Genomic DNA, 13,265 nt, shown 5'->3' with positions numbered 1-13,265 from the left:
CACATACAAAGGCATGTTTGTGTGTTCCTCTTCTCATTTACTTCGTCAGGTGCTCTGGCAGTAAGACCCTGAGGGATCTCAGTGGCTTTGTGCAGCATAAAATTTTGTCTCTTTTGAAACAGGAAGCTGCAACGTGCGAAGATGACGCTTCGGCTTTATTGTAGTCTTCGCTCTGCTGTGTGGTGAGTGTTACACCTGAAAGAGCTCACATCCAGAAAACAGCCATGGAGCTACATTTGAGGATTATCGTCTTTTTCATAGGTAACTTTTTAACTTATGAATCTCTGTAAAATGTGATATGAAACTTTGACTTGATTTTAGAGGCCTCGACTAAATGAAGGTGATACTGCTGTACTTAGATTGCGCAGGACATTCAGGAGTTTGTGAGTTCTTGTCTTTAAAAGAAAATCACCACTTTGTTGGTGAGGCATATTTTATGTTTCATTCATTTATATGACCTGTACTATACTTACACTGACGAGGTATTAACTCTCTTTTCTTCTGACTGTCCTTTCGTCTTTTATACAAAGGTGTAAGTTCATCTTATTGTATTGCTGTGGTTTTATTGGATATATTACGAATGCAGTGAATGCACCAATAAAAACTATTTCCACAATTTTGTTTTTAATTATAAATGAACAAAAGACACAAACAGATTTCTAAATTAGAACTCCTTTTCAATGTTTCATTTATGCGATGCTGGTTAAAATGTTACAGAAATGATAGAAAGATTACCTGACTGTCGCGGTGAGAGAAACTGCTTTTATCTACTTTGCTTCCTTCAAAGCTACCATAGAAAAAACAGCAGTTAAACCTCGAAGCACACGTTTCTGGTCTGCCACTGCTCATCTTCTGCTCGTCTTCATGTTAACATGTTTTGTTGTATCCAAGCTAACCCTTTAAGAACACCAAAGTCACTTACAGGCTGAGGTAGCCGAACACTTGCAAGACCTGAATGCTGCGGGGTTAAATCACTGTGTGAAAGCAGTCTGGTGGCTTTAAGGAGAGCTGCATGACCGCTGTGTGTTGTTAAAGGAAAGAGCTCTCACCTTCACAAAAAGTGGATTTGAGCTGGTCTAACTAACTTACGGTTGTATCTCTCTACATTATACAGCGGTGATCTCATCACATTCTTTGGAGACCGACATGAAGCTGACAGGCATTGAGGGACGATCCATCACTCTATTTCACCCTCTGCTGGAGTCTGGATTTCTTACGCTTGGAATAAAAGTTATCGCCTCTGTGAAGGAGAGGAAATTTGAGATTCTGGAGGAAATGTACAAGGACAGACTTTTCTGGAGCAACAGAAGTGGACACATTTCGCTCACAGGAGTGCAGAGGAGTGACTCTGGTGTTTATTTCATTAACTCCAAAAAAGAAGGAGGTGTTCTCACTACATCTCATGAACTCAGTGTTTGGTGAGTGGGATGGGCAACAAACTATTTTAACAATATTTAGTATACTTTATGTGACAATTTTAAGAATTCTGATTGTGATAATTTCTTGAATGGAAAATTATTTAAGAATACTAGTCATAAAAAGTAAATCTAAAAAAAAAAAATACATACATATATATATGTGTATATATATAAACAAAATGCATCTACAGGTCAGTCAGAGAGAGACGACATTACTGTAATAATAATAATTATAATATTCTCAATTCACTCCTGAAGAATGTCTCAGTCCTCTGCGCGGACAGTGAATCTATGTGGTCTCATACAGAGGGACTCTTCAGGACGTTGATGCTCGTGTATTGTGCATTTTTTTTTCCAAAGTTAAAGTTTGTCACAGCTGTTAAAACAGCCGATGACTCCACAGGAAAATTCAAAGAGAAACACTGATGGATGTAAACTGCAACTTGATTGGTTGGCAAAGGCATACGACAGCGATGCGATGTTGTATTTGAAAAAGTCATCTGTCTTTTCTTTGAGCAGCAAAAGTGCAGTTTAAATCATAAAGTGGAAGTAGAACTTACAGAACCGTGAATACATAACTCCTCCTCTTGGTTTGTATGTGAAAGTGGGTTTTTATTATTTTTATTAAATTGAGCCTTCAGCTGTGTGCTAACTGCAGTATTTGAGTGGTAAATTTCTGTGTTTCTCCTCACCAGAGCCCGTAGCAGCTCCTGCAGTGAACACAGTGCACGTGAGCGCAGAGAGCTGCACCTTGCTGTGTTTGGGGAAGAAAGCTGAAGAGACGACTCTGCTGTGGTACAAAGACGAGGACATACTGAACCAGAGCAGCTCGGCTCTCTCTCTGCCTCTCACCTTACACAGGCAGGATCTCAACTCATCCTATAGATGTGTGGCAGCCAACCCTGCTGAAAATAAGACTCTTCACGTCAATGTGAAGACTTCCTGCAGGGGACAAAACAACAGTGAGACTGAATGTCTGAATGTTCATCCTCTCAGTGAAACATAATGTTTGTTTTGTGATGTTGATGGCAAATGTTCCCGACAGGTGACAGTAACACACAGTCCTGGTTGTTCCTGACTCCTGTGCTCGTGTTCGGGAGCGCTGTTGCTGTTTGCATCTTTTATACCAACATGAAGAGAGAAAGAAAGAGAGAGAGAGAGACTGTGACAGCTGCTCCACACTGATGTCAGTACACACGCTGCGCCCTCAGCCTAGCTTTAGTCCTTATTAATCACATAACAAAGAAATAATACTACACAAATATTTAACACGACCAGTTCACCTCTTTCTGTATATTCTGTCCCGTCTCAGCAGGCGCCTGTGGTGATTTCTTTTTGAAAAAGAGTCGAGAATCTTCTGATGTCTTCAAGGACTCGACTGCAAAAACATCAAATAAAGTAGAACAAGGGGCGAGGATCGGAGCAGGATGCTACAGCACTTCCATGTCAAGTAACAAGACTCAGCCTCGCTGTCTATCAGGGCAAACATTGTCTCTCACCCAGCCACAAGGTTGGGTTTATCCTTAGACTCCTGCATGATGTTAGCATCCCCAAGTCTTCTCCTCCGTTTTGGAAGTTCATCCTTTGAGTAAACTGAGATCAGTGACATCAGTATTGCAACAGGGCCTCCTGTACTTGCAGCCTTTCCAAGTTTGGACGGATGCCTCACATTGAAAATGTTTTATTGTCCAAACATGGCTCAGAAAGCACAGACGTCATTAAAACAAAGTGGATCCTCTTCTTATTTCACTTGGTCAGCTGCTCTGACAGCAACACTGAGCGATATTAGTGGCTTTGTGCAGAATCAAACAGGAAGCTGCAACGTGCGGCGATGACACTTTGGCTTTGTTTTAGTCTTCGCTCTGCTCCGTGGTGAGTTTTACACGCTCCTGAAAGTTTCCGAGGTCTAACATCCAAAAAACAACCATGGAGCTTCATTTGAGGATGATCGTCTTTTTCATAGGTAACTTTTTTATTAACAGCACCGCTGTAACTTTTCCTAATCGTCTATATGAAACATGACATTTAATGCTTTTTCCTCCTCGACAAAGTCGCTTTCAGTAACTTGTGACTTCTGTTCTTTTAAAGACAAAGCTGATGTGGTATTTCTCGACTATCATTAATGTAAATATCCTTATAACTTTTATTTGTAATCGTTATGAGCAGCTCAGGCTGTGAACGACGTCATTTCTTCGTAGTTCTGTTGATCCGTAGAAGCAGAAAGGTTTGGACTGGATTCACACAGCCTCTTTTATTTGAACAAAATAGTCCAAATGCAGATTTCCACAAACAGCATCAGTTCATGAGCAACTCTGCTCCTGCTGTCATATTGTTTAAACATCTTCTGTGTCAGTAAATGTAAAGCTGTGCTTTCATTGGCTAAATTACAAACGCACTGCATGTTTCAATTAATAAAAACTAAATATTTAAAAATGATCTGTTGGTCTTTGAATTGAACTATTTCCTCATTACTGTTTTCAGTCATTAACTAACACAAAAAGTAACTGCCCTTGTAATCAGACGTCTGTCCATAAGGTCTCCTCTGGCTCTACGGGGCTGACTCTTACAACAGATGCGTGTGAATCATTTTAAATGATCTTTGCTGAATCTTGTTCGTCTACAAGGTGTTTTCTTTCAACTTAAAACTACTTTTAAAATCTGTTTTTAATGATCAATGTTTCATTTATGTGAAGCTGGTGCTGGGACCGGACTATGCCTCTAAGTCAGATTCCATAAGTAAAGGGAGGTATTAAAAATGGCTATTAAAAGAAATGATCAATTATTAAAAATAATTATCAATTATATAAATGATATGATTTAATCTACATTAAGTCACCTCTGTATGGGGCACCACTTAACGGAGTTAAGAAAATAACCATCTAATTACCTCAGTCTCATGAAGTATACTAGACTATCAATATAGACTCTGATTAATAATTAACTTAATAACTATAACCCAATTATTGATAGCTAGTAGGTTGAAGGATTTGGAGTTCCAATGCAGAAGAGGTTGGCAGTATTCATGCTTGTGCAACATTAAATAGAAAGTATTTTATTCCACACAATGATTTATTAAAAACACAATAAAAGCAGAAGTAAAACACGAAACATGTAATCTAACTAATGCTAATATTTACGTGTAAGTGTGTGTGTGTGTGTGTGTGTGTGTGTGTGTGAGAGAGAGAGAGAGAGAGAGACAGAGAGAGAGAGAGAAAAGGGTGAGTCTGTCTCAGGACAGGCAGAGACCAAAATAGAGAATGTGTCCATGAAGAGACCACATGGCTTCAGTGGCAAACAGGGGAGACAAAGAACTCATAAAATGGCCGATTCAAAGACGGCCACTGAGTGCTGTCCTCTGTCTCAACCAACTTGCACTGAGCACATGAGACGGGTCGAGACCCAGAAAAAGAACCGGGAGGTTTAATTCCTGGCTGTTTAGTCTGATCAAAAGGTCAAAAGGTCAGTCCAAAATATTGTATGTGTGTAAGTTTAAGAGTGCCGGGTTAGAACAGAGAGAGGTTAATTTAGCATGCAGACCATGTCTTTGTGTAAGCATAAGTAACCTTAACTACCATCAATACCTGACTAAACAGACGTTACAACAATACAACTCGGTAACTAATCAAATCAATAACATTTCAATACAGTAAACATTCCTGCTTAGCCGGTACTGTGAGTTATTCTAGCTTTGCCCGGATGTTACGTTACCAGACCGTGGACGGAAAGGCGTTGCTGTGCTGTGTTGCAGCTTGTTAGGCCGACGATCCTGGTGCTCAACCGGGCTGGGGGAGCAGTGGTTCTGGTGAAGTTGCAGTCGTGGTGTTGGTGTCCAGTTGGAGGGAAACTGGTCCTTCGTTGCTCCGTTGTCCTTATTTGAAAAGCGGGCAGACTCTTTCAGCTGCTGCTAAACTACGGTTACTAGTTCGTGCTGAGTAAACCGGTAATCTTTTCAGCAGGATCTCGCATCGCTGCTTAGGCCTTGCTCTGTTAGCAAGCCATGAGAGCTGTTGAACTGGAGGGAACTGCGGCAGCAGCTCCAACCTTCTTGGAGGGCAGTGGAGAGCTTCTGAGCTTCAGAGCTGCAGAACAAAAAGAACCCCCAAAAACAATGGAGGTCTTCCGGTTTTACAGACCTGGCCAGGGGGAGAGGTTTTCACGTGAAGGTGTGAAAACCTAGAGGCTGCTGGGAGTTTGAGTGTTAAGTTCAGCTGCCATTTTGAAGGGTCAGTTTAAAGTCCATAAATGAACACATTCCAATATTGGAGATGCAGTGAATCCCAACACGGGTTAAAAGGGTAGAAAGTTATAAATTAACTGTATAAAAATGTACCTTTTAGTTAAGGTAGTTTAGGTTTTTGCTGAAAGAAATGTCTTATATCTACATGGCTTTCTTCAAAGCCGTCATTTTACCTGAAAGCACACAGGTGTTGCTGGTCTGTCTCTGTCTTTGACCGGTTACTGTGTTTGTCTTACTTTGTCCTGCTGTGTCCAAGCTAACCCATGAAAAACACCAAAGTCACACAACAATACAAACAAACGCACAGATCGAGGAAGCTGAACACTGGCAAGTCCTGTACTCTGAGGGGTTCAATCTGTGTTTTTGTGACAGAAGTCTGGTGGCTTTAAGGAGAGCGGCGTGACGGCTGTTTCAGGCTTCAGTGGGACCTTTCCTTCACAACACAGATCTATCTCTGTAACAATCCTTTCTGTAATGTGGAAGAATAGCAATCTGAGACTGTTGGCTTGTTATTGTTCTTGCTTATGTGTTCGTAGAGTACATAAGGTTCACAGGTTTCACAGGTTTCAGTGGTTTCACAAAAAATAGAAGAGAGTTTGTGCGAGTCTGATTAAGCTTTTTTCCCCTTTTGTGTTTAATAATATGTGTACATCTGTTTCCTGTCTGGCTCTGTGGTGTGTTCACTGTAAATCTGCAGTGGAGGAAACCTTAAAATACACTGAAAAACTGTAAATTTAGTGACATTGAAAGCACCACAGGGACTTTACTGAACACATGGACACATTTCCAAAGTCTTGATTTTAAACACTGGAGCTTTCTGTAACTTCCTGTTGTATCTCCACATGTTACAGTGATGGTCTCGTCTGCTGCTGAGGAGGTGAAGAGTGAGTTGAGAGGCATTGAGGGAGGATCCATCACTTTACCTGATCCTGTGCTGGAGTTGGGATTTCTTATATTTGGAGGAAAACCGATTGCCGTGGTGAAGGAGAAGAAATGTGACATATTGGAGGAAATTTACGAGGACAGACTTTTCTGGAACAACAGAACTGGACTCTTTACACTCAGAGGACTGCAGAGGAGTGACGCTGGTGTTTATGGTTTTGACTCTAAAAAAGGAGCTGTTTTCTTTACATCTCACAGACTCACAGTGTACGGTGAGTAGGGACGGGCAATACCAAACTATTTAATATTATAAGAGGCCGATACTTTTTGTGACAGTCTTAACAATTTTGATTCTGATGATTTCCAAACCAGGAAATTATTCTAAAATAATAGTCATAAAAATTTGTCATAATTGTAATTAAGTTTTTTTCTGATTACTCTCGACAACAAGATTTAAAAACATTGTGTTGATTAGAGTTTTTATGCAGACAAACAGACACAGCCAAACATAAGCACTTCCTTGGCAGAGGTAAGCACCTATATTTTCACGCCCCGGGCCGCTGATCATGCTCTTGTTTTGTCTTCATAACTTCAAGTTATGACATGACTGTAGTGCTGATGTAGGTTAAAGGGTTGTTTCGCCCAAATTATGAAGGAAAGATGTGTCTCTAATCTCTTGTGGTATCTCACAACACAGAACGTTGTGTTTCATTACTTTTCCTCTGAGTGTTCACCTCCGTCCATCCCCCTCTTGTCTCAGCAATATCTCAGGAAACGCCTGCAGGGCGTATTTTCATATTTGGCACAAACAAACAACCGGACACAGGGATGAACTAATTAGATATTGGTGGAAAAGGGCAAAGGTCACTGTGATGCATGTCTGTCCCATTTCTTCCCAACCAAAATGTTTTTTGTGAGACTTATAACATCAATTTTTAGAAGTAAAAAATCACTGATTGCAGATATGGTGGCTGATATAAATGAGTTTATGACCAGGAAAGAACAAATAAGTGCATAGTGCATCAATTTTGTAATTGAATCACTGGAAAGTTATGAATTCTTATTTTCTAATCTGTCTGACAGAATCTCACCATGAGCCATGAGTGGATAATCTCCCCTCACTCTCCCCTTCTCGTACCTGTTCTGCTCTCATGAACGAGGATTACAGACAATCACATGTTGTCCTGAGAAACACAGAGAGGGAGCCGTTGTAGACGTTGTAGATGAGCGGATGTAGACTGCATCTTGTCTGGCTGTAGAGGCATACAACAGCAAGGTGACGTTACAGTTAAACCGTCATTCTTCATTGTTTTGAACGCTAAAAGCTTGAATTCACCAAACAGAGGATGAAGATGTACGATGCCTCGAGTCTTGGAGGTTGCTCTCTCACAGAAGATGTGACACAGATCAGGCAGTGTAACACCAGTGATCCTACCAGCCACTTAAACAATAATAATAATGTGTGTAAACTGTAGTTTCAGAGTGATACACTTCAGACCTTCTGTGTGACTCTGTGTTTCTTTGACTCCTCACCAGAGCCCGTAGCAGCTCCTGCAGTGATCACAGTGCACGTGAGCGCAGAGAGCTGCACCTTGCTGTGTTTGGTGAAGACAGCTGAAGAGACGACTCTGCTGTGGTACAAAGACGAGGACATACTGAACCAGAGCAGCTCGGTTCTCTCTCTGCCTCTCACCTTACACAGGCAGGATCTCACATCATCCTATAGATGTGTGGCAGCCAACCCTGCTGAAGAAAAGACTCTTCACGTCGATGTGACGACTTCCTGCGGGGGACAAATCGACACAAGCAGCGCAAGTGAGTCTGAATGTTCATCCTCTCAGTGAAACAAAATGTTTGTTTTGTGACGTTGATGGTAAATGTTCCCGACAGGTGACAGTAACACACAGTCCTGGTTGTTCCTGACTCCTGTGCTCGTGTTCGGGAGCACTGTTGCTGTTTGCATCTTTTATACCAACATGAAGAGAGAGAGAAAGAGAGAGAGAGAGACTGTGACAGCTGCTCCACACTGATGTCAGTACACACGCTGCGCCCTCAGCCTAGCTTTAGTCCTTATTAATCACATAACAAAGAAATAATACTACACAAATATTTAACACGACCAGTTCACCTCTTTCTGTATATTCTGTCCCGTCTCAGCAGGCGCCGCCCTCAGTGAGATGTGAGGAAGCTGTTTGGTCCAGACTGAAGTTTACAGAACCACAGTGACGTTTGTGAATGTGGCACCTTCAGCTGATTAACTACTTATACATGTAAACTGATAGAAACTGTGTGTAACAGGGTTGTTAATGTATGAGCAGGAGAAAGTGTCTGTGCTCCACTCAGGAACCTGTGGTGATTTCTTTTTGAAAAAGAGTCGAGAATCTTCTGATGTCTTCAAGGACTCGACTGCAAAAACATCAAATAAAGTAGAACAAGGGGCGAGACAGTGGAGAACTGAGAGGACAAATGCTTACAGAAACAACTTTACAGAAAGGATCCCGACAGTCGCTCTACAGGTGACCTAGTGAATTGCCACAATATGGCTGACCTTTTGGTGGTGGCCGTACTTTCCTGAGGGTAAAATCTTCAATTCTGACACCAGCCCCAAATGTCAGCGTGATCTGACTGACTACAATCAATCATCCCCCAAAGGCTCAGGCAGGAAATATTCAACCGTCTGGATTAGGGTGCCATCCAAGAGATCTGCAGACATGTTTCACTCAGTTAACCCAATTACTGGGGCTGAACGAATCTGTGAACGTGTAACCTTTCTACATGCAAGCACAGCAGATTTGTTTTTTTCCTATCCCCTAGGGTCTTCTCAAGGTGCACACAGGCAGCACTGGCCCCGATGCAAGCCGATGTTTTGCACATCCTCCCATATCTGGATGACAGACTCATCTATGCTCCAGCACAGGAATGACCAGAGCAGGATACTACAACACTTCCATGTCAAGTACAGGTACAGACATCAAAACCTGGATGTAAGCAAACTTTCTCAAACTCAACAGCAACAAATCAGAAATCCTCATCATCAGTCCCAAATCACTCATCTCATCCTGCCCCGACTTCACCCTTCGTATTGATGGCTCCACTGTTGCTGCGTCCACCCACATCCGCAACCTTGGTGTCATCTCGATCAATCTCTCACATTTGAACCTCACGTCAACTACATCACCAAAACTGCCTTTTTCCACCTCAAAAACATTGCCCGTCTTCGCCCCTCCCTCACCTTCTCAGCTGCTGAAACACTCATTCACGCCTTCATCACCTCACGACTGGACTATTGCAATAGCATTCTTTATGGCACATCCTCCACAATCCTTAATAAACTCCGGTACATCCAAAACTCTGCCGCCCGTCTGCTCACCCACTGTTGCTCCTGAGACCACATCACCTCTGTCCTACAACACCTCCACTGGCTTCCCATCAAATTTCGTATACAATTCAAAATCCTAATAATCACCTACAAGGCCCGTCACAATCTTGCCCCCTCCTACCTCACCGACCTCCTTCTCCAATACACCCCCACCCGCAACCTAAGATCGACTGATGCCAACCTCCTCACCCCTCTCACCTGAACCAAATACCGGACCTGGGGGGCCAGAGCCTTTTCCACTGCTGCCCCCTCCCTCTGGAACTCTCTCCCCCAACACCTCAGAACCTCTCCCTCTCTTCCTTCATTTAAAACCGCACTCAAAACCCACCTATTTAAATCTGCTTTTAACCAATGACCTGTTATTTGTGCATTGTATATGTTCTTAATGTATTTAATGTATTCGCTATTGTTGCTTCTGTTCTCTCTTTTATGTAAAGTGCCTTTGAGTACCTTTTAAAGCGCTATATAAATAAAATCTATTATTATTATTATTATTATTCTTATTTATTACAAGTAACAAGACTCGGCCTCGCTGTCTATCAGGGCAAACATTGTCTCTCACCCAGCCACAAGGTTGGGTTTATCCTTAGACTCCTGCATGATGTTAGCATCCCCAAGTCTTCTCCTCCGCTTTGGAAGTTCATCCTTTGAGTAAACTGAGATCAGTGACATCAGTATTGCAACAGGGCCTCCTGTACTTGCAGCCTTTCCAAGTTTGGACGGATGCCTCACATTGAAAATGTTTTATTGTCCAAACATCATTCAGAAAGCACAGACGTCATTAAAACAAAGTGGATCCTCTTCTTATTTCACTTGGTCAGCTGCTCTGACAGCAACACTGAGCGATATTAGTGGCTTTGTGCAGAATCAAACAGGAAGCTGCAACGTGCGGCGATGACACTTTGGCTTTGTTTTAGTCTTCGCTCTGCTCCGTGGTGAGTTTTACACGCTCCTGAAAGTTTCCGAGGTCTAACATCCAAAAAACAACCATGGAGCTTCATTTGAGGATGATCGTCTTTTTCATAGGTAACTTTTTTATTAACAGCACCGCTGTAACTTTTCCTAATCGTCTATGAAACATGACATTTAATGCTTTTTCCTCCTCGACAAAGTCGCTGCACTGAAACGGACAGGACTTTCAGTAACTTGTGACTTCTGTTCTTTTAAAGACAAAGCTGATGTGGTATTTCTCGGGTATCATTAATGTAAATATCCTTATAACTTTTATTTGTAATCGTTATGAGCAGCTCAGGCTGTGAACGACGTCATTTCTTCGTAGTTCTGTTGATCCGTAGAAGCAGAAAGGTTTGGACTGGATTCACACAGCCTCTTTTATTTGAACAAAATAGTCCAAATGCAGATTTCCACCAACAGCATCAGTTCATGAGCAACTCTGCTCCTGCTGTCATATTGTTTAAACATCTTCTGTGTCAGTAAATGTAAAGCTGTGCTTTCATTGGCTAAATTACAAACGCACTGCACGTTTCAATTAAGAAAAACTAAATATTTAAAAATGATCTGTTGGTCTTTGAATTGAACTATTTCCTCATTACTGTTTTCAGTCATTAACTAACACAAAAAGTAACTGCCCTTGTAATCAGACGTCTGTCCATAAGGTCTCCTCTGGCTCTACGGGGCTGACTCTTACAACAGATGCGTGTGAATCATTTTAAATGATCTTTGCTGAATCTTGTTCGTCTACAAGGTGTTTTCTTTCAACTTAAAACTTCTTTTAAAATCTGTTTTTAATGATCAATGTTTCATTTATGTGAAGCTGGTGCTGGGACCGGACTATGCCTCTAAGTCAGATTCCATAAGTAAAGGGAGGTATTAAAAATGGCTATTAAAAGAAATGATCAATTATTAAAAATAATTATCAATTATATAAATGATATGATTTAATCTACATTAAATCACCTCTGTATGGGGCACCACTTAACGGAGTTAAGAAAATAACCATCTAATTACCTCAGTCTCATGAAGTATACTAGACTATCAATATAGACTCTGATTAATAATTAACTTAATAACTATAACCCAATTATTGATAGCTAGTAGGTTGAAGGATTTGGAGTTCCAACGCAGAAGAGGTTGGCAGTATTCATTCTTGTGCAACATTAAATAGAAAGTATTTTATTCCACACAATGATTTATTTAAAAACACAATAAAAGCAGAAGTGAAACACGAAACATGTAATCTAACTAATGCTAATATTTACATGTCTAAGTGTGTGTGTGTGTGTGTGTGAGAGAGAGAGAGAGAGAGAGAGAGAGAGAGAGAGAGAGAGAGAGAGAAAAGGGTGAGTCTGTCTCAGGACAGGCAGAGACCGAAATGGAGGTTGTGTCCATGAAGAGACCACATGGCTTCAGTGGCAAACAGGGGAGACAAAGAACTCATAAAATGGCCGATTCAAAGATGGCCACTGAGTGCTGTCCTCTGTCTCAACCAACTTGCACTGAGCACATGAGACGGGTCGAGACCCAGAAAAAGAACCAGGAGGTTTAATTCCTGGCTGTTTAGTCTGATCAAAAGATCAAAAGGTCAGTCCAAAATATTGTATGTGTGTAAGTTTAAGAGTGCCGGGTTAGAACAGAGAGAGGTTAATTTAGCATGCAGACCATGTCTTTGTGTAAGCATAAGTAACCTCAACTACCATCAACATCTGACTAAACAGACATTACAACAATACAACTCGGTAACTAATCAAATCAATAACATTTCAATACAGTAAACATTCCTGCTTAGCCGGTACTGTGAGTTATTCTAGCTTTGCCCAGATGTTACGTTACCAGACCGTGGACGGAAAGGCGTTGCTGTGCTGTGTTGCAGCTTGCTAGGCCGACGATCCTGTTGCTCAACCGGGCTGGGGGAGCAGTGGTGCTGGTGAAGTTGCAGTCCTGGTGTTGGTGTCCAGTTGGAGGGAAACTGGTCCTTCGTTGCTCCGTTGTCCTTATTTGAAAAGCGGGCAGACTCTTTCAGCTGCTGCTAAACTACGGTTACTAGTTCGTGCTGAGTAATCCGGTAATCTTTTCAGCAGGATCTCGCATCGCTGCTGAGGCCTTGCTCGGTTAGCAAGCCATGAGAGCTGTTGAACTGGAGGGAACTGCGGCAGCAGCTCCAACCTTCTTGGAGGGCAGTGGAGAGCTTCTGAGCTTCAGAGCTGCAGAACAGAAAGAACCCCAAAAACAATGGAGGTCTTCCAGTTTTACAGACCTGGCCAGGGGGAGGGGTTTTCACGTGAAGGTGTGAAAACCTAGAGGCTGTTGGGAGTTTGAGTGTTAAGTTCAGCTGCCATTTTGAAGGGTCAGTTTAAAGTCCATAAATGAACACATTCCAATATTGGAGATG

The 13,265-nt window shown here is 41.8% G+C and overlaps 1 protein-coding gene and 1 pseudogene across 1 annotated transcript; both read left to right on the top strand.

Annotated features, from left to right (window-relative positions):
- Positions 1–224: 224 nt before the first annotated feature.
- On the top strand, positions 225–2,603 carry LOC138594411 (CD48 antigen-like; annotated as a pseudogene).
- Positions 2,604–6,508: 3,905 nt separating this feature from the next.
- Positions 6,509–8,567, top strand: LOC138594410 (uncharacterized). Its single transcript, XM_069665483.1, has 3 exons — positions 6,509–6,809; positions 8,074–8,325; positions 8,422–8,567. Exons 1-3 carry the CDS (start codon positions 6,509–6,511, stop codon positions 8,565–8,567), a joined length of 699 nt encoding a protein of 232 aa, XP_069521584.1.
- Positions 8,568–13,265: the final 4,698 nt, after the last annotated feature.

The sequence above is a fragment of the Semicossyphus pulcher genome, unplaced genomic scaffold, assembly GCF_022749685.1.
Source record: "Semicossyphus pulcher isolate SPU_LCO1_2020_fin unplaced genomic scaffold, fSemPul1.0.p SCAF_17, whole genome shotgun sequence".
NCBI classification, from domain to species: Eukaryota; Metazoa; Chordata; class Actinopteri; order Labriformes; family Labridae; genus Semicossyphus; species Semicossyphus pulcher.
The sequence above is the reverse complement of the archived record's forward strand: the minus strand, read 5'-3'. Positions and strand labels throughout refer to the sequence as shown.

What these genes read in the sequence shown, in the direction of transcription:
- LOC138594410 (XM_069665483.1), top strand. Translation starts at nt 6,509, where the DNA reads ATGGTCTCGTCTGCTGCTGAGGAGGTGAAGAGTGAGTTGAGAGGCATT. An exon ending in TCACAGACTCACAGTGTACG is followed by an intron (nt 6,810 to 8,073) that starts GTGAGTAGGGAC and finishes ACTCCTCACCAG; the next exon opens with AGCCCGTAGCAGCTCCTGCA. An exon ending in CGATGTGACGACTTCCTGCG is followed by an intron (nt 8,326 to 8,421) that starts GGGGACAAATCG and finishes GGTAAATGTTCC; the next exon opens with CGACAGGTGACAGTAACACA.